The 20,955-nt window shown below is 48.8% G+C and overlaps 11 protein-coding genes across 13 annotated transcripts; 5 read left to right on the forward strand and 6 right to left on the reverse strand.

Annotated features, from left to right (window-relative positions):
* Positions 1–873: 873 nt before the first annotated feature.
* Positions 874–2,812, forward strand: FVEG_13595 (hypothetical protein). The gene is made up of 3 exons (XM_018902956.1): positions 874–1,425; positions 1,473–1,881; positions 1,934–2,812. Exons 1-3 carry the CDS (start codon positions 1,153–1,155, stop codon positions 2,701–2,703), a joined length of 1,452 nt encoding a protein of 483 aa, XP_018761809.1. The 5' UTR covers positions 874–1,152; the 3' UTR covers positions 2,704–2,812.
* Positions 2,813–3,040: 228 nt separating this feature from the next.
* On the forward strand, positions 3,041–4,907 carry FVEG_13596 (hypothetical protein). The gene is made up of 4 exons (XM_018902957.1): positions 3,041–3,355; positions 3,393–4,217; positions 4,273–4,453; positions 4,506–4,907. The coding sequence occupies exons 1-4, from the start codon at positions 3,123–3,125 to the stop codon at positions 4,569–4,571; spliced, it is 1,305 nt and encodes a 434-aa protein (XP_018761810.1). The 5' UTR covers positions 3,041–3,122; the 3' UTR covers positions 4,572–4,907.
* Positions 4,908–4,955: 48 nt separating this feature from the next.
* On the reverse strand, positions 4,956–5,324 carry FVEG_17559 (hypothetical protein; the record flags this gene model as incomplete). The annotated part of the gene is made up of 1 exon (XM_018906802.1): positions 4,956–5,324. One exon carries the CDS (start codon positions 5,322–5,324, stop codon positions 4,956–4,958), a length of 369 nt encoding a protein of 122 aa, XP_018761811.1.
* Positions 5,325–5,733: 409 nt separating this feature from the next.
* FVEG_13597 (gluconate 5-dehydrogenase) lies at positions 5,734–6,867 on the reverse strand (the record flags this gene model as incomplete). The annotated part of the gene is made up of 5 exons (XM_018902958.1): positions 5,734–5,914; positions 5,963–6,079; positions 6,135–6,443; positions 6,492–6,561; positions 6,609–6,867. The coding sequence occupies 5 exons, from the start codon at positions 6,865–6,867 to the stop codon at positions 5,734–5,736; spliced, it is 936 nt and encodes a 311-aa protein (XP_018761812.1).
* A 494-nt stretch (positions 6,868–7,361) lies between these two features.
* FVEG_13599 (DNA polymerase alpha subunit B) lies at positions 7,362–10,001 on the forward strand. Its single transcript, XM_018902961.1, has one exon. The coding sequence runs from the start codon at positions 9,191–9,193 to the stop codon at positions 9,908–9,910; it is 720 nt and encodes a 239-aa protein (XP_018761813.1). The 5' UTR covers positions 7,362–9,190; the 3' UTR covers positions 9,911–10,001.
* FVEG_13598 (hypothetical protein) lies at positions 7,486–8,664 on the reverse strand. 2 transcript variants are annotated; one of them, XM_018902959.1, is made up of 4 exons: positions 8,324–8,664; positions 8,075–8,265; positions 7,888–8,028; positions 7,486–7,837 (listed from the first exon to the last, which is right to left on the reverse strand). In XM_018902959.1, the coding sequence occupies exons 2-4, from the start codon at positions 8,141–8,143 to the stop codon at positions 7,583–7,585; spliced, it is 465 nt and encodes a 154-aa protein (XP_018761814.1). In that variant the 5' UTR covers positions 8,144–8,265; positions 8,324–8,664; the 3' UTR covers positions 7,486–7,582. The 2 variants fall into 2 exon arrangements, with proteins under 2 accessions (XP_018761814.1, XP_018761815.1); XM_018902960.1 differs by lacking the exon at positions 8,324–8,664 and having other exon boundaries at positions 8,075–8,306.
* A 2,289-nt stretch (positions 10,002–12,290) lies between the features above and the next one.
* FVEG_17560 (hypothetical protein) lies at positions 12,291–12,971 on the forward strand (the record flags this gene model as incomplete). Its single annotated transcript, XM_018906803.1, has 3 exons — positions 12,291–12,389; positions 12,440–12,824; positions 12,877–12,971. The coding sequence occupies 3 exons, from the start codon at positions 12,291–12,293 to the stop codon at positions 12,969–12,971; spliced, it is 579 nt and encodes a 192-aa protein (XP_018761816.1).
* A 362-nt stretch (positions 12,972–13,333) lies between these two features.
* Positions 13,334–13,870, reverse strand: FVEG_13600 (hypothetical protein; the record flags this gene model as incomplete). Its single annotated transcript, XM_018902962.1, has 1 exon — positions 13,334–13,870. One exon carries the CDS (start codon positions 13,868–13,870, stop codon positions 13,334–13,336), a length of 537 nt encoding a protein of 178 aa, XP_018761817.1.
* A 1,502-nt stretch (positions 13,871–15,372) lies between these two features.
* On the reverse strand, positions 15,373–15,726 carry FVEG_13601 (hypothetical protein; the record flags this gene model as incomplete). The annotated part of the gene is made up of 1 exon (XM_018902963.1): positions 15,373–15,726. One exon carries the CDS (start codon positions 15,724–15,726, stop codon positions 15,373–15,375), a length of 354 nt encoding a protein of 117 aa, XP_018761818.1.
* A 749-nt stretch (positions 15,727–16,475) lies between these two features.
* Positions 16,476–17,354, reverse strand: FVEG_13602 (hypothetical protein; the record flags this gene model as incomplete). Its single annotated transcript, XM_018902964.1, has 1 exon — positions 16,476–17,354. One exon carries the CDS (start codon positions 17,352–17,354, stop codon positions 16,476–16,478), a length of 879 nt encoding a protein of 292 aa, XP_018761819.1.
* Positions 17,355–18,793: 1,439 nt separating this feature from the next.
* FVEG_17561 (hypothetical protein) lies at positions 18,794–20,897 on the forward strand. Of its 2 annotated transcripts, XM_018906804.1 has the most exons (3): positions 18,794–19,052; positions 19,145–19,260; positions 19,326–20,897. In XM_018906804.1, the coding sequence occupies exons 1-3, from the start codon at positions 18,900–18,902 to the stop codon at positions 20,734–20,736; spliced, it is 1,680 nt and encodes a 559-aa protein (XP_018761820.1). In that variant the 5' UTR covers positions 18,794–18,899; the 3' UTR covers positions 20,737–20,897. The 2 variants fall into 2 exon arrangements, with proteins under 2 accessions (XP_018761820.1, XP_018761821.1); XM_018906805.1 differs by having other exon boundaries at positions 18,794–19,260.
* Positions 20,898–20,955: the final 58 nt, after the last annotated feature.

Here is a 20,955-nt window from a genome sequence, read left to right on the forward strand (position 1 = left end):
ACCATGCAAACCAGGTGTTATAGGTTAGGTAACTTAGCCAACTCATCAGGACTAATAATAATTGCGACCCTTCAAACAACCTACATGAGGTAAAAGACACTCTGTAAACCATTTTCTTGTAAGTAATGAGGCTTTGACAAGGCATGGCTTTTCTGCACAGTAGAGGAGTAAGGTTGCAGGAAAGCAGAGCGAGGCGTAATGAATATGATGACCGTCTCTTAAAGCGCATACCGATAAGGTTCAGATAAGCGATACGGCATAGAGGGCCAACTATCTATAATAACAGCATAGCCACTCATGTTTTCCTAGCATTCACTTTTTAGGTATGTATTCAACTTGAAGTAACAACTGCCGAAACTAAGCCACCTTCAGATTACGGATCTTTGCGTCCGCAGCGAATCTGGGCAAGTTTGTCTGGTTGGGTGTTTAGCCTCAAGAGGGGAACAACCTTCAGAGATCAGCCCTAATTTCCAGGGGTGAAGGATCCAATTGTTGCACCAATGGTAGTCGCCTATAGGGCATTTAAGCTTAGTGCTCACGCTGTTCCGCGCTTCGGGTTTTAGTCTACAGCGGGCCGTTGAGCCACCGTCTTGGCCACACGACAATGCAATTGAGACTCGTGCTGGAGAGGGAAAAAGCGGCAGTTGGAATTGGGAAAAGGTTGTATTCCTGTTCAAATTAGGACAATCTCTCCGGAGCATAATAGCCATAAATAACATGTTAAGGTGGCAGTCCACTTCCCGCGTATTGCTGGGCACAGCCCTGTAAGGACACTGAAGAGGTAAGCACTAGCCCCTCAGAATGACAAAGCAGCCAACCACGAGCTTGCATCGAGTCCCACGCGAAACGATCGCTGCCAATTCTGGCTTCATCACCTTTTCTCACGCACCAAAGTCCCTCCAAATCTCCGCTCCCGCTGCAACGCGATGCTGGGTAAAAAGTCCAATGGACGCCCATGTGAAGCTGGGCCGCTGGCTGCTTCGCCTTGGCCCTCTCGGATACCATTCTCTTTCTGTCAGCGTCACTTTCGCTTCTAGTCTTACGCTTTGCTTTGATGGACGTGCCGGTGTTTGTTAGCTGACGAGGCTGGAGCCTGTGCCTCTTTTTCTTTCCATCTCGACGCCATTCTCTCGATATCTGACGATAATCGACATGCCTCGCTCGGCGATTGCGGTTGCGTGCCTTTTGGCAAGACCGGTAGCTGGTTTGGCTGGATGGTGGACTTGGTCGCCCTACACTCTGACACCGCATTTCGCATACCAAGACCCGGGATCTGGTGATATTCTGCACAGCTCGTGCAATAGCAATGGATCGGCTTCCTTTTCGACAAAAAACCCAAACAAATTTCCGCTCAAGGAGCAACCCAAGGCCGCGACACCGCTCGCTATCTCAGGATGGTGGGACGACGACCTCAATACGCCAATCGTGAGCATCTCCCAGCTCTCCTTGACGAAGCTTCGCTAATATTTCAGGCCTCCGTATTCTACCAGAATGCCGACGACGGGATCGTGAATGCGTACTTGATATGCGACAACACAACAGGCAATTACAAGCTCGACACCGATGGCCAAGAGGTCGTTTCCGACTCGGCTGGGCTGCCCTCAGTGAACGAAAAGACTGGATTGGCGGTCGCAGAACTTGGAGACTCAGGCGGCTCCCGAGTCTACTACCACGACGAAGATGGACGAGTCAACCTCCTCGCATACGATGACGATACCGATTGGCGATACGATGGTCCGGTTTCGCTGAAGAAGCCGGGTGGTATGACGATAGCGGCTGTACAAACAAAGGGCACCAACGTTTCGGTAGTGTATCCTTACGATAGCAAGGACATTGTTGTTGCTCGCTACAATAACAATAACAAGAGCAAATGGCGCCTAGGTAAGGACAGACATTTCCGCAAGGGTAACAGTGTAGCTGACAGGCACTCCAGAATCCTTCCCAACGCCGTTCGATAGCCCAGCGCCGACGAATGCGACCGAGCCTTCCGATATTCGACTCGATACATCAACAGCGGCATCGCTCACTCTCCCCTCCTACGACAATTCTGCCGTTGATCTAGGCATTGCGAACCAAGCTGGCAAGGGATTGACAGTGTTTTATATTGGCAAAGACTCTCAGTTACACGCGATAACACATAAGAACGGCGATTGGGCAGAGGAGGACAGTCCCGGGAAGAAGAAATGGCCTGAAGCAGACGACGCTTCCGCGCGCTTGGCTGTTGTTTCACCGCTGGACTCAGACGAGATATGGGTATACTACATGAGCGGCGATAAGATCCAAGAGCTACACAAATCTGATGGTGGATCTTGGGACAATGCGCAAACACCATCGTCAAATAACTCTGCGGACAGCGACTCGGGATCTGAAGGCGGCGACGAGGCAACAAGCACAGGCGGTAATTCTGGCGCAAAAGAGACAGATAGCGCCACATCTGATTCAGATACGGGAGGAATGACAGCTGGAGCAAAGGCTGGTGTTGGCGTTGGAGTCAGCGTGGGTGTGCTTGCAATTGCTGCTGGTGCGTTTTTCTTCCTGCGCCGAAAGCGTCAGACGCCTGTTGACAGCGAGCGTAAAGGGTCGGCTGAGCTGGCTACTTATCATCCTGTTGAGCTGCCGACCGAGGTGCATGAGCCGCAGGAGTTGTCGGGGATACAGAACCAACAGTATGAGCTGCTTGGCGACACGAGGAGGAGGACGTAGAGCAGTATCTAGTTGAGTCCGCAATACCATGCCTTGTTTGAGCCACAGTAAACCGTGATGGCTCTCCATTGACCTTATCCCCGCATCAATTATCTTGTCAGCTGCCACTCACTCTCCAGATCCGGAACCAAGAAACATGCTTAAACCTGCCACCAACCGCTTTCTCCCATAGATAAAATCCACCAATGTCTCGACTCGATTATGTCACTGACCCATGAACCCACTCACATTCCAAGGTTTTCCAAGATAACCTTAACCTCCCGCTCCACTTTTCAAGGCACAATTGCTCCGGGATGGACATTCACACTTGATCATTGACGTAATGCTCCAAGAACGCGATCGATCAAAGTCAAGAGCACGCGACATGTCAACCTTCAACTCTACAAGCCCAACATCACTCCCTGTAGACAAGAGTCAGCATGTCTAGCAGTGTTGTTAGCACCTTTGTCGGCGCCATTCAAGCGTCGGCGTCTGTTCTCTTGACCATCTTCTATGGTGTTGTCGCGGGGCAGACGAAGCTTCTTAGCGTTGAGACGGGACGGCAGATCTCAAAGATCTGCATCAAGATGTTTCTCCCTGCGCTTCTGATCGTGAATCTTGGTACGCAGATTGAAGCCTCCAATGCGCTTCAGTACATTCTCATTCTCGGCAAGTCAGTAATCTCTCTCCCGAGCCCTCAAGTCTAATAGATTCGTAGGATGGGCACTCGTCTACAATCTCGTCTCAATTGGAATCGGGTACGCCCTCACCAAGGTTCTCAGTCTCCCGAAATGGTTCACGCCCGCAATCACCTTCAACAACACCACGTCTTATCCTCTCCTCCTGATCCAATCCCTCGGTTCAGCTGGTGTTCTCTCCAACTTGGCAAAGTCCGATGACGATACCAGCGACGCAATCATCGATCGAGCAAAGTCCTTCTTCCTCGTCTGTTCAGTCATCTCCAACATGCTCACCTTTGGTCTCGGCGGAACCCTTCTTGGAGTCAGTGACGAGGATCCCGTCGACGCTATGGACGCCGATCTGAGGGATCGAGCGGGACATAACGATTCACCAGATGAGAGTGGCTCGGACGAAGAGAACGGAGAGTCCAACGAACGAACATCTCTCCTTCCTGGACCGCTCCCGCGATACGCAAAGAAGGCGTCTCGGGGTACTGCGCAAGCTCAACACGCTGTATGGGACAAGCTGCATCCTCGCATTCAGCACGCGCTGGCTCTCACGACTCAATTCATCAGCCCGCCATCTGTCGGCGCCACCATTGGTGTCATTCTCGCCTTTACGCCTCCCCTTAAGAAGTCTTTCTTTGCTGACAGCGAGGATGGCGGTATCTTCAACGCCTGGTTGACTGTTAGTCTCAAGAACATTGGAGAACTCTTCGTCACCCTGCAGGTCATTGTCGTTGGCATCAAGCTCGCCCACAGTCTTCGTCGCATGCGTCAGGGACACGACTCGGGTAGCATCCATTGGATCCCCCTCTCGATCGTTGTCCTCATTCGCTTCTTTATCTGGCCCGTGTAAGATCATCCCCGAAGCTCTATCCACGCTTTCACTACTGACACTGGCAATTAGACTCAGCATTTTGTTCATTCGAATGCTCATTACCCAGACCGACGTCCTTGGTCAGGATCGTGTCCTCTGGTTCACCATGATGCTGATGCCTGCTGGTCCTCCGGCCATGAAGCTTGTGGCCATGGCGGAGGTCGACGACGCGGACGAGGATGACAAGATGTCAATCGCTCGAGTGCTGATGGTAAGGCACTCCTTGATCAAATTTCTCTAAGTCTTACTCACATTTCTTGCAGACTTGCTATGCTGTCTCTCCCTTGTTGTCTCTCGCAGTGGTCGCAAGTCTGAAAGCTTGTACTTGAGTGGCGGCGTCGTGTCAGCGACTTGCTGAAAAACGGGAACCGCTGTCACAGTACCAGGGTTCCCTCCCGAATCGAATCACCGGTACCATTGCGGCGTAGTTGGTGATCTCTTGAGCTTCGATCTTGTACACCTGCGGTGGGAGCCTGGCATCCTTGCGTGGAAGAATCATCCACTTCGCCCTTATTGCCCTCCCCCAAAACACAGAAGCAAGATCGATTGAAGGTGTCTTTCTCATTTTTTTGACCAAGAGGTATACACTACTGCGTTGTGTAGGACGAATGAACAGTACCAGGTCATAGAAGACTAAGAATACAAAAAGTTACATTTTCCATCAGCTCTCATTGCAGCTCCCCTTCCATATCGCTTCCATGTTCGTCTATCCATCAGCTTTTCAGAACAGCCCAGATGAAAAGGAAAACAGCCGTAGCCAGATTCCCTGCAACCTTACTTGCGGCGCTTCCAACCTTGCAAAGTAGTATCGCAACGCCAGCTTTGTACAAGCCCATCAACCCCAGGAGCGTGATGACGCCATTGCTGTTTCCGTTCATCTGATGTACCAACAAGAGGCTACCAACTGACGCCTCCCAAGTGCCCAACATGTAGATAGGCTCTGAGCTTGGATCATCCTTCGAAGTGGTGGTATGCCTTAGTCCATTGAGTGCATACTCAGCCTGCGGGTTGGTGAAGGCCATTATGTTTCTAGCAATGCAAGCAAGGCCAAGGGCATAGATTGCGAGTTCTGGGAAGCTCATTGCGGAAGAGATCAAGCCACATCTATAGCAAATTCGGTGATAGACGTTGCAGAAATGATGTGGCCGTCAGGAGGCTCCATGAAGATGAAATTACGTTGGAGGGAGGATCTTGGTTGGAGATCGGCTGACGTGAGATATCTTGTCCCAGGACCCACGCAAGAGGAGGGAAGAAATCTTTAGACCTCTGGTCTTAAGAGCTGCAAACGCTAAGGTAAATTTGGTATATTTTATGAGGCTTTTGGATCAGCTCATTGTGGCACCCTGTTCGATGTTTGACATTTCCTGCTCTCTGAGGTTACGCCAGGATCGACCAGAGACCTTTCATGCATTGAGGCCACCATTTGGATTTTACACGTTCATTCAAATATCCCATGTCTATCATGACAGCACTGGCGAAGACTCATTCTAACTAAGTGACAGTGTAGCCTCCATCAACTCGAAGATCCGATCCAGTCATGTACGAAGAAGCATCAGACAGGAGGAAGGTGACAGGTCCCATCAAGTCTTGTGGCTGGCCCATTCGTCCCTGGGGGATGAGAGATGTCCACGTCTTTTCGAGATCTGGGTTGTCGTTCAAGATCTTCTGCGTTCTGCCGCCTTTTAGTCAAAAGCTCAATGGTTGAACAAGAATAACGTACAAGGCTGTCAACATGTAACCGGGAGAAATACAGTTGACACGAATGCCAGCATGGGCCCACTCAACTGCCAAAGAAGCAGCTAGATGACGAACCGCCGCCTTGGCAGCGTTATACGGCCTAAGCAATACTATCAGTAATCACTCTTCTTCTTCTCGGTTCCGTGGTAACTTACGCCTGCGGTTGAGGAACATTGACGATGGCCCCAGACATGCTGCCTATAACAACAATACTTCCGGGCGCCTCACGCTCCATGAGATGCTTGGCAACAGCGACGGCGAACAGATAAGTTCCGTCGACATTGACGCCCCATAACTTTCGCATACGTTCAATGGGGTAGTGGATCGCATCGAAATTCTCAGTGAAGCCGGCTGATGTAACTAGGCCATCGATTTTGTGATGAATGCTGAGAATTTCGGCGATACATTTGGTGACTGAGTCTTGGTCCGCGACATCTGCGTAGTGAGCTGTGACTCGAGGAATTCTGTCGTTCTGTCAGAAGTTGAATCGAAGAAGGGGCTGGTATGCTAACTTCTGGCTGTTTGGATTCTCTCTCTTGAAGGCATCAGTTAACTGCCCAACCTGAGACTGCGCTTCATCCTCTGCAAATTGTCAGTATCTCCTCGGATCATTCGGAATAGCCACATACTGTTCAAGTCAACAATCGCCAAATCGGCACCCGAGTAAACAATTCCCTGCCCCATAACCAACCCCAATCCTCTAGCACCGCCCGTGATTACAATCGTCTTCCCCTCAAGCGACAACGACGCCAATGTCGGCTTGGAGAACTGTCCGCCCTGGCCGATCAATGGCTTACTAGCAGGAAGTTCATGATGTTCAGGGTACTCGACGCGAACAGCAGCGTCGGTGCGAGAGTAGGATCGCTTTGGTGGAACTCCAGGAGGCATATTGAAGATGTAAGCAAGTCAGTTGCTGAATAGATATTACTATGGAGGGACTCAAATGAGCGGGTAGAGGTTCAGTTTTATTCACCCCTCAACATCTGGTGATCCTTTCCGAATCCCCATCACGGCACCAAGAAACCATGACATTCTTCTGCTGATCCAGGACCTCGATATTGGTGAGCTGCGAGGGGGGACGCGTTAGGCAGGTCTCAGCTGATTGGCAAAGATTTCCCGTTTGAGTAGCGGTCAAATCCATCACCTCGCTTGAAAGAAAAGAGCACGTCTGGATGGCCTCAGAGTAATATTTCATCCCCCGCGTGACGGTTGACCGATCCGGGTATGCCGAGTGTTGATACGAGCGTGGGTGTCCACGTGAACCCCCACGTTTCCAGGTCTCGTTACCCTGGATCAGATCATGTTGAAGTGTCTGACAACGAGATCTACGGCCATTGTTGGTTGATTTCCACTGGGAAACAATGGTCATCTGCTTTCTAGAGTTTATTTGTGGAGATGGTGTTATTCTGAGTTTGGGATGAGGCGAAACGGAAATGCAACCCTGCACTGACGACGATGAAACGCTGCCAGCTAACAGGTATCAATGCGGGAAGAAGATGGAATGTCAGCGGTTGACCGAAATCTAGCGAAAAGTTTCAAAAAGTTCAACTAAACTCTCTATACGATAGAACTTGATCCGTGAACATAACAATCCTGGCCGGATTTACTGCATCGCCGCTGCTCTCCTTTCCGCCTCCGTCTTCACCTCTGCACTAAACGCTTCAAAGTTTCTCTTCGCACTTCTTCCTATAATCCAGCCCGGCTTCCAAAGAAAGACAATGAATCCGTGCCAGTTCTCCCTCTGCGTAAACGTCGTCCCCCCAGGAGCCTTTGTGCTTGCCCTCCAGCTGAACTCATGACGACCCGTGACAAGCGGCCACAAACCGCCTTCCCACTCGAAAACATCAGGGCCGTTTCTCTGAGACTGGTCAGCCATATGATTTAGAGGAGCTGAATGGAATTACTGACGATGAGAGTGGCTGTGAGCTTGGCGTCTTTGACGTCGACCCTCATCTTTTCCATGGGCATCAAGTCATCGATCTTTTTGGATGAAGTCACTGGTTCGATGGACCAGCTGCTCCATTCTGGGAAACGAGGAAAGTCTTTGAACTATATGTTATTAGATATGGGTCAAAGCTATCGGGTACCGCCTTACAAGTGATTTGACGACCTCAACTGAAGCATCGATCTCGACTTCAACAACCAAGGATGCCCTTTGGCCCATGACGACTTGGCTTGGAACAGAACTTACCTGTGTACCATTCGTCCACTACAATCTCATGACACTTGGGGGTATGTTCATGCAGCATCTGGGATATATGTGTCTCTGGCAACGGACTTGTCGGACTTTGCCATGGAGCAGAGTGTCAGCGGAGGTAAGATATCTGATTTCGGGTAAGCTGACAGGAAGGAATGGGTAATTTCCCAAAGTGGCACCTCCTCGCACCTGCGGTTCTGCGAAGGAGTTGGCCATGCTACATCTGTATCGCGGATTGCGATGTTCTCCTTGTCTCATGACCGAATTGAGGATTCGGCCATGATGATTTGAGCTACATGATGCCCGAATCGTTAACGGGAAGCATCATCATCGCAAAGATCTTTGTATACTAGGTAAGCGAGCTTGAAAACTCGATAAATTGATAACGAGTGGTTGTTGTCAAGATAGTCTATGTCTCTTGCCATGTGCCGTGCAATGACCAATAACCAATTTAGTGGCGGACAAGGAGTTCACGGCACGGCAATTGATCCAGCTGCGACTCCGGAACCTACGGAAGTATGTCGGACTACAGCCGCATTTCACAGCGTTATTGTTACGAGCATCTCACAGCTCCTTCAGCGAACGATATGCTCATGGTACGATTTGGTCTATGTAGCCGGCAGGATTCACTTGAGCTCTCACTGTTCAGATTTGGTCGAGCTCGTGAACTGCAAGCTCAAGCTTAATCCGGATGCGGGGTCAGTTGCCGATGGTGGCACGGGGAGGTTCAAGATAAGATAACCACCGCCCGCCGCTTCAAGGCGTGCGCGCTGTGGAATGAAATGAGACGTAACATTACATTACATTACATTGTGACCGATGAATCATCTTAATTGTGTTTGTTGTGTCGCTACAGCGATCCACGTGGCTACCGAGATGCCGAGTTAAACAGAGAGGGGGAGAAATCTTATCCACCAAAGTCTTACAAGGAAGCTATAAGCTCAATGCTACTTAGAACTTGGCATCACCAACGCTTCACGAACATTGACCTCTACTCAATCTACAGCAGTCACAATGGCACCTACGGAACTTACCCCAGAGCTATCTCAGCTCTTCCAAAGCATCGAAACCCGCTTCAGAGACACCCAGCTAGGCGACCAGCGCTGGTATCTCCTCGTCATCTCCTGTCTCTCCGCCAGTCCCGACCCCGAAGCCGCAGCAGCTCTCTACCAATACCTCACCCGCCAAGAAGCCTACCAGACCAGCGAATCACGCCAGGCTCTCATACGACGCCTCCGCGAAGCCCTCGTCAAGACCATCATCCTCGTCGGCGTGTGCAAGCCCCTCGAAGCCATCTTGTCGATCATGAAGGTCGAGAAACCCGAGGACCGAGACTTTGGCCAAACGCGCGACGGATGGCAGGCCGATCAGGCAAACCACGACCGCGGAATCGATTGGTTCAAGAAAGTGTACACTCGAAACGCGGGGGATACGATGGGATTGTTTGACGCGCACAAGGACTTTGCGTGGGTTTCGGCGGAGATTACATATGGATTGTTTCTATCGGATCGGCAGGTTTTGGACGATACGGACACGCAGCTGGTGGTACTGCCGGCGATCATGAGCCAGAATCTCCCGCTGGAGACGCATTGGCATATTCGGGGAACGCGACGAATCGGGGTGTCGAAGGAGGATGTCCAGGTCATATGGGATAGTGTTAAGGAAATGTCAAAGTTCTTTGGGGTCGAATTGCACAAGGTGCCGACGGTGGACGAGGTTGAACCTGATGTATAGACAGATTGGTATAGACACCGACGTCACGGTGGATCAATACAGGCAGGAAAAAATAGATCTTTGACGGACCAATACATCACTTGCGCAAGGAATAAAGCCGAGCATGTCCGTAGTCGTATTGACGTTGGCGCAATCCGTCTGTCGAAGCATCGCGACAACAACACTGACAGGCTCCTCATCACAGGCGCACCTGCAATGACAGCCAAGCCGGCAGTGACCGCTCATGGAAGCGACAACAACAGCTACGCACGCCCCATCCACAAAGGCCAGAGAAGTCTTGACAGCTCAAGGCCAACATGTAGTGTATTATCGGCAATAGCGGAGATCGTCTCGGGAACAAGAGGTACGTGATGGAATGGAGCTCGAGAGGACGAGAGCTAGAAACGCTGGCGGCGGGAGGGTCGCGAGCGGGATGGTAGAGGTAGACAGCGTGAAGTGGGAGGCCACTGCAAGTCTAACGTCGGACAGATTGGGCCCATGGATGGCACACAGCATCCGAAGTCGCTGACCATAGCCGCGTGCAAAGTCAAGCAATAGCGCATTCACGGCAGACTGAGATGCGAGTGACAGCTGGAGCAGAGGCCATTGTTGGCGTGAGAATCAAGATGGGCAAAGACAGACAGACTGCCCGCTGCCAGCTCAACATTGGGGCTGCATCAGTACAGTAGGCCGCGGAATCATGTGGGCGGGCACTGTTGCTTGTCAAGCACAAGACAGAAGCCAAGCCCACCAAATGCACTAACAAATGTTGTGCAACGCCAAGCCGCCGACCTCGCTCGCTGTCTTTTCGACAAGGGTGCCCACCTAGCAAAAGGTACGTTCAAGGTTGTCCCCCTCGATGTACCTTTCGCTCGTGTCTCTCCAGCCATTTCAATTTGCTTGCTCGCGTCGCGAGAGCAAACGCGTCAGTGGAGCTTTAGCGTGTGTCGTGTAACGTGGGCCCGTGGTCTGGCTCATATTTGAGGTGACACGGTTTAGAACAGGGGGAGGACAGAGATGACGGCGGCGGCTGGGAAGAATTATGAATTGCTTATCTTGTGCAGAACAGAATGGGTTTGTGCCATTTGCCTGACTTGTGCAGCTTGTAAGAATCTGGGCAAAATGTTCAACATCTCCATCTCCAGATGTCGGCGGGACTGGGGTTTCAGCTACAGAAGCTAAGACGCGGATGCGGGACGGCATAAGGTGGATGCCGGCCCCTCTGCCAGATGCTCCGAACCGTTTGGTCTCCACTATCGACACCAACAACTTCACCTCCACACGTTTGGTAAAGGCGCCCAATGCCAACAACCGCGATCTAAACTTCATTTAATAAGCAACGAGATAAGTGAGTCACAGCCCGAAATATCGGTGAGACTCTTGGTCTCACTTGTCTGTTTCATCGAGACTGAGATCTGATAGGAAGCAGCGTTAGAACATGGCTGCTTCGATGCCAGGTAGCGATGCGAGTACGCTACGGAGTAGACCTCAATGAATTAGAAACATATCACATATAGCCCAGCACGGGGCCCCTGTTACCAATCTACGACAACAGCCATGGTGGCGCTTACGCTTGCCAACACTGTCGTAGAAGAAGTCATAGCTGAACGCCATGTGTCTGTATTGGCTAGCACTTGCTGGAGTACGTGAATTAGACAATTTCTAGAACGATCGGTGCCAGACACGAGACTTAAATTGTCCATGCTGAGACGTAGTGGCTCGTGGCGTTTGTTCATTAATCCAGGCACGGCTGCGATCATGAAGCGACAGAACTGTCTCAAGATAGAATGAAACGAAGATTCTCAAAATTATAACACTGTTACTCTCAGAGCGATGACAGCCATTTCAAGAATCTAAACTGCTCAAAGGTATCGCCGTACTGACCGCCCCATAATATCACGGTGCAAGTCTTCACAACATCGACCAAGGGTCCAACAGATCGGAACTGCCCCATCCATGACGCAGCAGCTCTATCTCCTGCCCACCTCAGCTCTACATCAGAACAGACAGGGGACAAGGGTTTCTTCTTGCCAGGTCGGTGAGGATAGTAGCACATCGCTAACGTTGATTCCCGTCATATATCCAACGCCACGCCGTATAGTGGATACCGCCCAAACGGTTATTTTCCGACACATCACTACACCAAACAGTCAAATCGATAACTGGACGCCTGATTCTTGAGATGATGGAAGGACTCAGTGAAGTTCAAAAGGACAGTCGATTCCATTCATGAGTCCGTTAAAAGCCCCCTTTCTTCAACGACTTTCAAACTATCATAGCGGTCCTTAGGCAACTTTCCCCTTTCATCAGTGATTCACCTGCTCGATTCGTTCATGCCATATCCTCAGGCGTCCTTACCTTTCAAATCATGTCTGAAACCAACAACATTCAACCGTACATAATGCCTGCCCTAAGAGAGACCCCCTCATCACAGCTTGCTGTGCAACGGCATCCTCTCCCTTCGTCAGCGCCTAAGCGCACTGCATCCCAGATGGATGAGGTAGACACATACACCATGACAAACAATAAACACAATGCTGACTGGTGTAGGATACTAACCGGGAGGGTCCCAGCACCCCACCTAGGAGAATTGCCCGCAGAAACACGCGGGGAAAGAAGACGGCCCCAAAGTCGAGGTTGGAGCGGGACAAGGACGGGAAAAGCCAATCGCCAAGCCCATCAATCTCGCTGCTGGCTGCTCCGACAGAATACGCCGTAGCGACTCATTTTACGATCATACTGGGACACGGGTGCATCTACTATGCGGAGGATAGCCCTCCACTTTTTGTACCCAGCACAATGATGCACATGCACCTGGCTTCAGGTGCGTATCCTTACCACTGCCACCAGCTGCAGGCCGCGAGCATTTCTCAAATGCAAGGCGTGCATATGCCCTCTATCGGAGCCCCGGTACACGGACATGGCGTAGGGCTAGGTAAGTTGGTCAATTATGGCGCTTGTTCCAGAACTAATATCGTCACTTATAGGGTGGAACGAGAATGCCTGGGGTTATGTGCCAGGGTGTGAAGTGGGAGATCTCTCACAAATGCATGGGAACTTGAACTTCAGCCACAAGCATTGAAGATATTATCATAATTTTCTTCTGAAATTTCCAGAGCAGATATGCTTCTTGAAATGTGAAATGGCTACATATTGGCAGACGATAATATGGGCAGGTGATAAGTGACGGAGAAGCGGTATTGATTCTGGTTTGGCATATCTAAGACATATTTTCTACATTTTCTTAGACTAAATGGTACTTATGGTAATAGACATCGGATGGCTAGTAAGTACACTCTCCATCAGTCACCAATCACAACACCCGTGACTGTATAAAGGACATGGTCTTTCTGGCAGATGTCAGCAGCAGTCACATCACTTACCTACGAATGTTGAACTATCGACGATCCTGCAAACCAAGACTAGGCCGAGACCTTTACCCATCTAGATTGCCATCTGCTGCATCTGTTCCTCAATCTTACCGGTGCCCTCTCTGTTAGTTCTGGCCAAGTTTTCATCAACAAGTACACCACAATACATGCCGAAGATATCCTTAGGCCCGCGATAAGGATCCAGCTTGTTGATAGCTAATTGAATGCAATAAAGCTGTTTCTCCAAGCTTACTGTCACCACGTCCAAGGGCTGCAACATATTCCGCTCGTTCTCATGGCCAGAGTAGAAACGACGCGCCATGTCAAACAAAAAGTACTTGACACTCCTCAGATCACCGAGAAGTTCATCAATCTCATTCTGTGATGGATACCTTTGGGAAGGCGGCCTAGCGGTTCCAAGAATACCGGTCTCAAGGTCAGGGTAGCACTTTAGGATTCTTGACTGAGCTTGATGGACCTTCTGTACCTTGCCTAGAGCGCCAATTGATGCGTCTCTGAATACACCCTTCTTAATTCTACAGAACGATTCCATAAATGTACTGTATGAGACACCGACTCGTGGGATAACTGTAGGTACGTTGGTAGCCATGTTGACAACGAGTTTCAGAATACCGGATAATGTTTTACGCTTTAGAGATGGTGGACTTGAGCCTTGCGGATTTAGCATTAAGGTCCCGTTACTGAGGATAGTAGAATTTTATATCGTTGAATACCACAGTATGTTCATCTCTTATGTCCTTCTAACAGAGCTGAACATTACATCATGCAGAGCTAGAGCTAGAACAAAACTAGGTGTTCATTATTCGAAGCAAGCCATGGTGTTCTTCATCCTCTACTCTTACCGAAACCAGACGCTTGTACAACACCGCGATTGAACGATATCTTCCTTTGTATGCTTGGCGGAATTTCGTCAAAGATGCTTTTTATGTTTGCAGCGCGTATTGTACACCAGACCATCTTCGCCGCTGATCTTTAGCCATAGCTCTTGAGGCAGGTTTGCGATATCGCATAGTATAGGATATATTAAGAAGTAAGAGGGTAGCTAAGGCTACTTACTAATTACTTATTATATAGGTATAGTTATAGTAGAAGTTATTTTAAGAATATTATCTTAAGTTAATAGACTTATTTCTAATAGGTAGTTTACTTTATGTATATTTTATATACTTTAACTTAATTATTTTTATAAATAAGTAATAGCTACTTATTTATATACCTTCAGAATTAGTTATTAAATTATCTAGCTTTTTAGCTAAAAATAAGACCTTAAATAATTATAAAGGTAATAAGTATATTACTTATATATATTTATTAGTATCCTTTACTTTTATAGCGTGGGGGCTGAAGCCTCTTCTAAAACCTGAACCTTAACGCAGCAGTACGCCAGACCACGGCACAATTAGTACGCTTCCAGTGAGTATGCAAACATGCTTCAACATATTAGAAGAGGAACATCATGAATCTGAACCAGGTCCATCTCGAAACACGATTATCGCCAAGCGCCATGACTAGGAGGCGTAGAGCCTCAGATATCGTTGGAGCTCCTATGCGGCATTTCTGGAGGCCTGCAAGTAAATGGGACATTTTCACATATGCTATTTTGCGCCAACAGCCTGGACCTATCGACTAAGCTTTTTCTGAGTCCAAAGTCTTCCAAAGATACCACGTTCTCGATTCAACAATAAGGTAGAAAACAATTAGCAGTCGACCGTCTTGAAACATTCCACGATCAAGTCACAGCATCTTCCATCGGACGCATTCACGGACACGCGTTTAGTCTTTTACTATATAAGCAACAGAACAGGATTAGAACATTCTGTCCAAGAGCGACGACAAGCAGGGGTTAAGTTTCAAATGAATTGATCTCGCAACCTTACTAATGACAGTGACACCCAAGTCTCACCTAAAGAAACTCCTAAATACCAAAGAGCTCGACCCGCACGTGTATCTATCACTACAACTCCCGATATACTCACCGCATGTTAGCCTTTCTTGGATACCACATTGAATCTCGCAACCACTCGATCTCATGTCACCTTGAATTCATTGGCTCTCGTGTTTGTTATCCGTCCCATGACGTAAAGTTGCTTCCTACTGATAGATCTTGTGTGCCAATGGGTTGTCACGAACAACACCGTGAATGCTCTTACAAGGGCGATCAGGGTCAAGCAACCAGATGGCAAACTGCATGTTGTCCACTTCAAGCATGACTTCATTGGCCTGCGTAACTACGGCCTCTAGCTTGAGCTCTTGTTCTGGGCCATCCGTCCGTTCTATCATCTTAGTCATGTGATTGCTGAGTCTCTTGAGATAGGAAAGCAGTTTGTCGAGTTCTTCCTGAGAGGGCATTGGTGGAGCGGTTTCTCGCACAGCTTCTACCTTTTCAAACACTAAGTTGATGAGTGTCATTGCCTGGTACGACAAGTTCTCGAAAGTAGTGTTCATAGTGTTAAACGCGACTGGGGAATTCTGACTGGTTCGCTGAAGTGTTGTGTATGTTGCTACAGACTATCAAGATGTTTCAAGAGAGAATTGAATGTGATAGCGAATTTTCAGTATCGGGATTGATGAGCCACGGTAGCTTTATTTATATTTTTTCTGCTACTATCACATGCAGATGATAAAATATTTGATTTTATTTCAAATGCCCTTTATTCATCACAATGTCCTGCTTCTTTCTGTAGACAATGTAGTACAACGTGAGATATGTAGTGTGTGTTGCGTGAGCTCTGCAGGTGACAGCGAAGGCTTAAAGTTAAAACTGTGATAGCAATGCGCAGCTCAAGTTATAATAATTCTTATGTTTCTATAAACTTGAAATTCAACAAGTGTAAAAATTATGACATATCAAGGTTGCCTTTATTTGTCCCGAGCTTTTCAACATGAACATGCCCAGCACAAGTCCCGAGCTTTATTCGACCTCTTTTACATTCTTGCACCAATTAGACAAAGACAGGTATTGTTCTGAACAGAACATCGAAGTTCCATCTCTCATGGAAACAGACAGAGTTAGAAATGAACAACATCTAGCTGTAAACTCGCTATTCAGTGAGCAGAATTCTACCATAATATCATGTTTCCTTATGAGCATGTTCTCAAAATTTGTATAGGGGCTTTAAGTATATAGCTACCGCGCTGATACTTTTAAAATTCCCAACAAATAACGAAAGTATCGTTCAATGCAACCTCTTTGACTAGTTTTCCCAGACCCCTGTGAGGTCGTCATAGTCACTATCGCAGAACATATCATTCTCCATGCTATTTATCCTGTCATCATCAAACTTCTCGAGCCAGTCATCCATGGTCAACTCCTTGATCCCCGATCCTGGTCCCCATGGCCCGAGCTTCTTCTTCTCCGATTGGGGCTTGTATTCTGGAGAACAGGCTTCGTCCACACGACGTGCACTCTCGCCCATAGCCCTTTTCATCCATTGGCTGTTCATCCGCTTTGTGTAAGTTACTTGCAGCGTAGGCAGGTGTACAACGTCATTGACACAATATTCCTTGGCCAGAGTGTCCAAAGGGCGAACGGAAAAAATATCGCCGACTATGCAAGACTTGCCCGTCCTCTTGGTGAGGGTCCATCTGTGAAGCTCTGAAAACCCCAGCTTGAGATCATTCTCGACGCAGGTCTCAAGCCCACGAACGTACGTTCTATCGGTAATTCGTGAGGCATTCTCTAGGAGCTGTATATCTGTGACTCCCGCGAGACGGACCTTGTAGTGGGCCCAGAGGGCATCAGCATCGTTACGTACGTCCCAGAGACACTTAGATATCTGAGGGTCCTCCAGTATAGTCTTGATTGTCTTTCCATTTGTGCCAGGCGTGGTGAAAGCTGCGCTGCCAAGAGTCTGAACATCGATAAGCCTCGTGACTTTTGTAGGGTGTACGAGAATGGTTATAATGGTAGGAGTCCCGTTGCGGCTAAGACTTTTACCTTCGAGGTCGAGATATAGCGTAGCATCCGCAGGAATCGAGCCAATGAAGCCCTTCAGGACTGTGAGTGATGAGATCACATTTGCGGCCTTCACAGATGGGGCCTTCGTAGAGGAGGCTTTCGCGGATGAAGTCATATCTCATAAAAGAGGTGTTTTGACGATAATATAGAATGCTAAGAGTCAATCGTGGATTGTTTCTTCACCGTCTTCCTCTCCACAATGGAGGCGGAGACGGGCTCTATTTATACACCATTTCAAAGGAAACCTCGGTTGTTATGGTAAATAGTCTTTCAGCCAAAACCTAGAGATGACTTGTCTGTGTTGTTATTGGGCGTCCTTCAAGCTCGTGATGACGTTTCTAAGGTTTTACCCCGCGCCCATGAAGAGGTCACAACAGCTCAATGTGAACCTTCCAACATGGAAACTTTGACGGGAGCTCATAAAAGGCCTCGCGCCATGGTTTCAAGGTATTGGCAGCTGTAACTTTTTTCCGGAGAAGGCGTGGGTAAACAGCCCACATTATGAAAGAAAATAAAAAAGAATTGTTTCTCTTAGCTGGAGAGTTACCTGCCAAAGGCTTAATGTTCTGGGTAGCAAGTACTTCCATGGTTGAAAGGCAGAAGATAATGGCCATCCCAACGAGCTCGCTGCGATTTATTGCAAACTCAAGGGTCACCACCTTTCCCAAATATGTATCAATTGGCGCTGTTGGATAGCACTTCCCTTGGCTTGAGATATTCCGGTGCGATTTCCAGTGCGTCAAAAGATATTCAGAAAAAAGGAGTCAAATAAGCTAAGGTCTTCGTAGAATGTAGGGACCATGCTAGTACAAATTACATGATGAAATGGAGAAGGCCCTGTCAAGAACGCGGACGATACTGTTACGCCGGCGCTCCGGGCTTTAGCAAACTTGAACCTCCACCCGCCAGTTGTCTCGCTGAACAGTCGTACCCTAGCATTAGCACCATTCCTCCTTCATACCGAAACAAAAGAACGGGAGTTGATAGAAAGTAACCCTGTAAGTTGACCAAGGTCGACCTGGTGTAGCATCCCTTACCAGAATATGTCGATCACTTGTATCAAGACTAACCGATTTGAGTGGGCAGAAAGATACGGTATAAGCGAAGTTTGATCTACAGCCTGTCAAAAGCAAGGAAGACCTTACATCAAGCCTGTAGATCATGTCTGTAGTATAAGCTTTCGCAGCTGTAGATTAATTAATGAGGCATGCACTGATAACAAGTCTGGGACATGATCAGGATGTCAGCAAGGAAGGTTCAGCAACTCTAACAGCCAGAAGTAGCAGCTTGCTGATGAGACCATTCATCAGTTATTAATGCTCGCTTCTTGCAGAGTCTTTATACAGTCAGAATGCAGCTGAGGGTTTGAGACGGTTAGCCAAGATCATCAAAGCGCCGATCCCTGTCTAATTCGGAATCTGGTCAAATAAACGAGACCCCAGCCCTAACTTGTTTGAGTAACTCGCACAGGCCGAGTGATGATTGGATACAGAGTCACCCAATGTGGATAAAGTAGGATTACACGCTCTGAAACTCCTCCACCAAAAGTGAACAGTTCACTCACAACGCATCCCCCTCCTCGTGTCATCTCGGGCATTTGGCTCGCCTTCCCCATACCGTCACGCCACACACTTTCGGCTCCGAACAGGGTAAATGTGTGATGGAGCAGACGATAGCTCTCAAACCTAAACCCAAGGCATCTGCCTCTGCCTCTGCCTCTGCCTCCTCTAGTGGTGGCGGTGTGCAACCCCCTCGCGGCGGCGACCCGTCAGCATCTCAGATCGTCTCGGTCCCGGCCAACAACAAGCCACGGGTGAGCAAAAAAGCACCAAAATGCCACTGGGGCAGACCTGTTTCATGTCGTCGGTGGCTTACTTACATGTTTTATCTTTTGGTCGCCTTCAGATCCCGAATGCCAATGTGGCTGTCCTTGACATTGCAGATCGCTCGGGCCAAAATGCCGCTAATAAGAAGCCAAAGACAAAGTCATTCAAGACACGTACTGGTTGTAAAGAGTGCAAGTGCGTGCAGACAAAAGACAAACGTCTACTCAAATGTAAATTCGTCGCTAATACATATCATGCAGACGCCGCAAAGTGAAATGTGATGAGGGCAAGCCAATCTGTAACCGGTGCAAGGCCGTCGGTCTAACATGTCATTTCCCGCTGAGCCAATCCGTCGGCTTCAACACCACAGCTACGGCCGTGACAACAGCAGCACCCCAGTCCGACACACGCATCCTAGCCAAGCCAACCTACATCCTCTCGCTCTTCAAAGACCAGACGCAATATGACATGTTCTCCACTTTTCTCTGGTCCAACGAGCAGGGCACCACCCTCCCTCACAACACCTTGGCTACCATCACGCCTCAGCTGGCCCATGAGGATGCCGCTGTCCGTGAGACGTGCTGTGCCCTAGGCGGTGCCGTCAACGCCTTCACGCAGCCAACCATCGACTCTGTAGCTGCTGATAAGGCGCATCAGCTGTCTCTTCAATACTATACACGTACTGTACGTGCTGTGACGACTGCTACCTCTACGCTACGTGCGCTGCGTAGTGTTACTCACGTGGCTCTTGTTTTTCTCACCTACGATATCCTTCGCGGGGACATGCACGCTGCTGTTCTGCACCATGACCACGCAGCTCGTCTTTTTGAAGCGTATCTCGGTAAACGAAGTGCCCAAGAAGGTGTATCTTTATCAGATTTAGTATTTGATGATTATGAGAATGCCCTGTTTGACATGATACAGCGATTGAGTACCTACCCGTGGGCCCTTAGACTGGGTATCACCGGGGACACGGATGAGTTCCTAGCTGCGAAGCGATGCCTTGGAAGACACAGGTACTCCGTAGACAAAATGCCCTCTTCATTTCACGATTTGGATCAAGCGTTAAGATGGTGGGATGTCGCACAACATCACCTAGCTCATCATCTCTCGGACGACGATAAAGAGACCACCAAAGCTACATGGGAGAGAGCTTTCTCGGTCCTTTCAAGCTGGCACAACGGTTTCGTGCTGCTATACCGCTACACACAGCAGCGCAAAAATGAGGAGCCGCACAGTTACGTGACAGCCAGTGTCTTTGAAGCACTATACCTAGAGTGTCTGTCAAGTCTCCACTTACAGCTCAACACGGATGCAAAGGTGCTACCTGACGCGAAGCCCGTGTACCGCGAGATCATCGCCACGACGCACCGTATCCTCGGCGAGCTAAAAGGGCCGCAAGCAAACTTCCGCTTCATGGACAACAACGTCATGAAGCCGCTGTTTGTTGTCCTCTTCAAGTGCAGCGATCCCGAGATCAGAGAGGGTGTCAAACAAGTCCTGCAGCATGGCGTTGCCAAGTTTGGAAGTGCGTGCCTTGCTGGGATTGTGCTGGGCATGATGCACATGAAGAGCGAGCATGTTCCGCAGATATTGAGGAATGTTGAGAGAGCGGTTGGATGGCATCTGACATCTGTGGGATGCGGACCTGGAGTGATTACCGCTGTCTAAAATTGCATTGATGATGATGAGAGCGTGATTTCATAGAATATACGACAGTCATGATAATGAGAATTGACACTTGGATGGAATATTTGCTGGAGTTGAGAACAGTGTAATTTCGGATCCGATCTTTAGTGCTGAGCAGACATCGGAGAGGTTTTGTTATCTTGTCAGAATCGTTATCGTAGAGACTCTCTTCTATGTGAAGAAAGGTACATCGTGCTTACT

Source organism: Fusarium verticillioides, chromosome 10 (genome assembly GCF_000149555.1).
Source record: "Fusarium verticillioides 7600 chromosome 10, whole genome shotgun sequence".
Taxonomy (NCBI): Eukaryota; Fungi; Ascomycota; class Sordariomycetes; order Hypocreales; family Nectriaceae; genus Fusarium; species Fusarium verticillioides.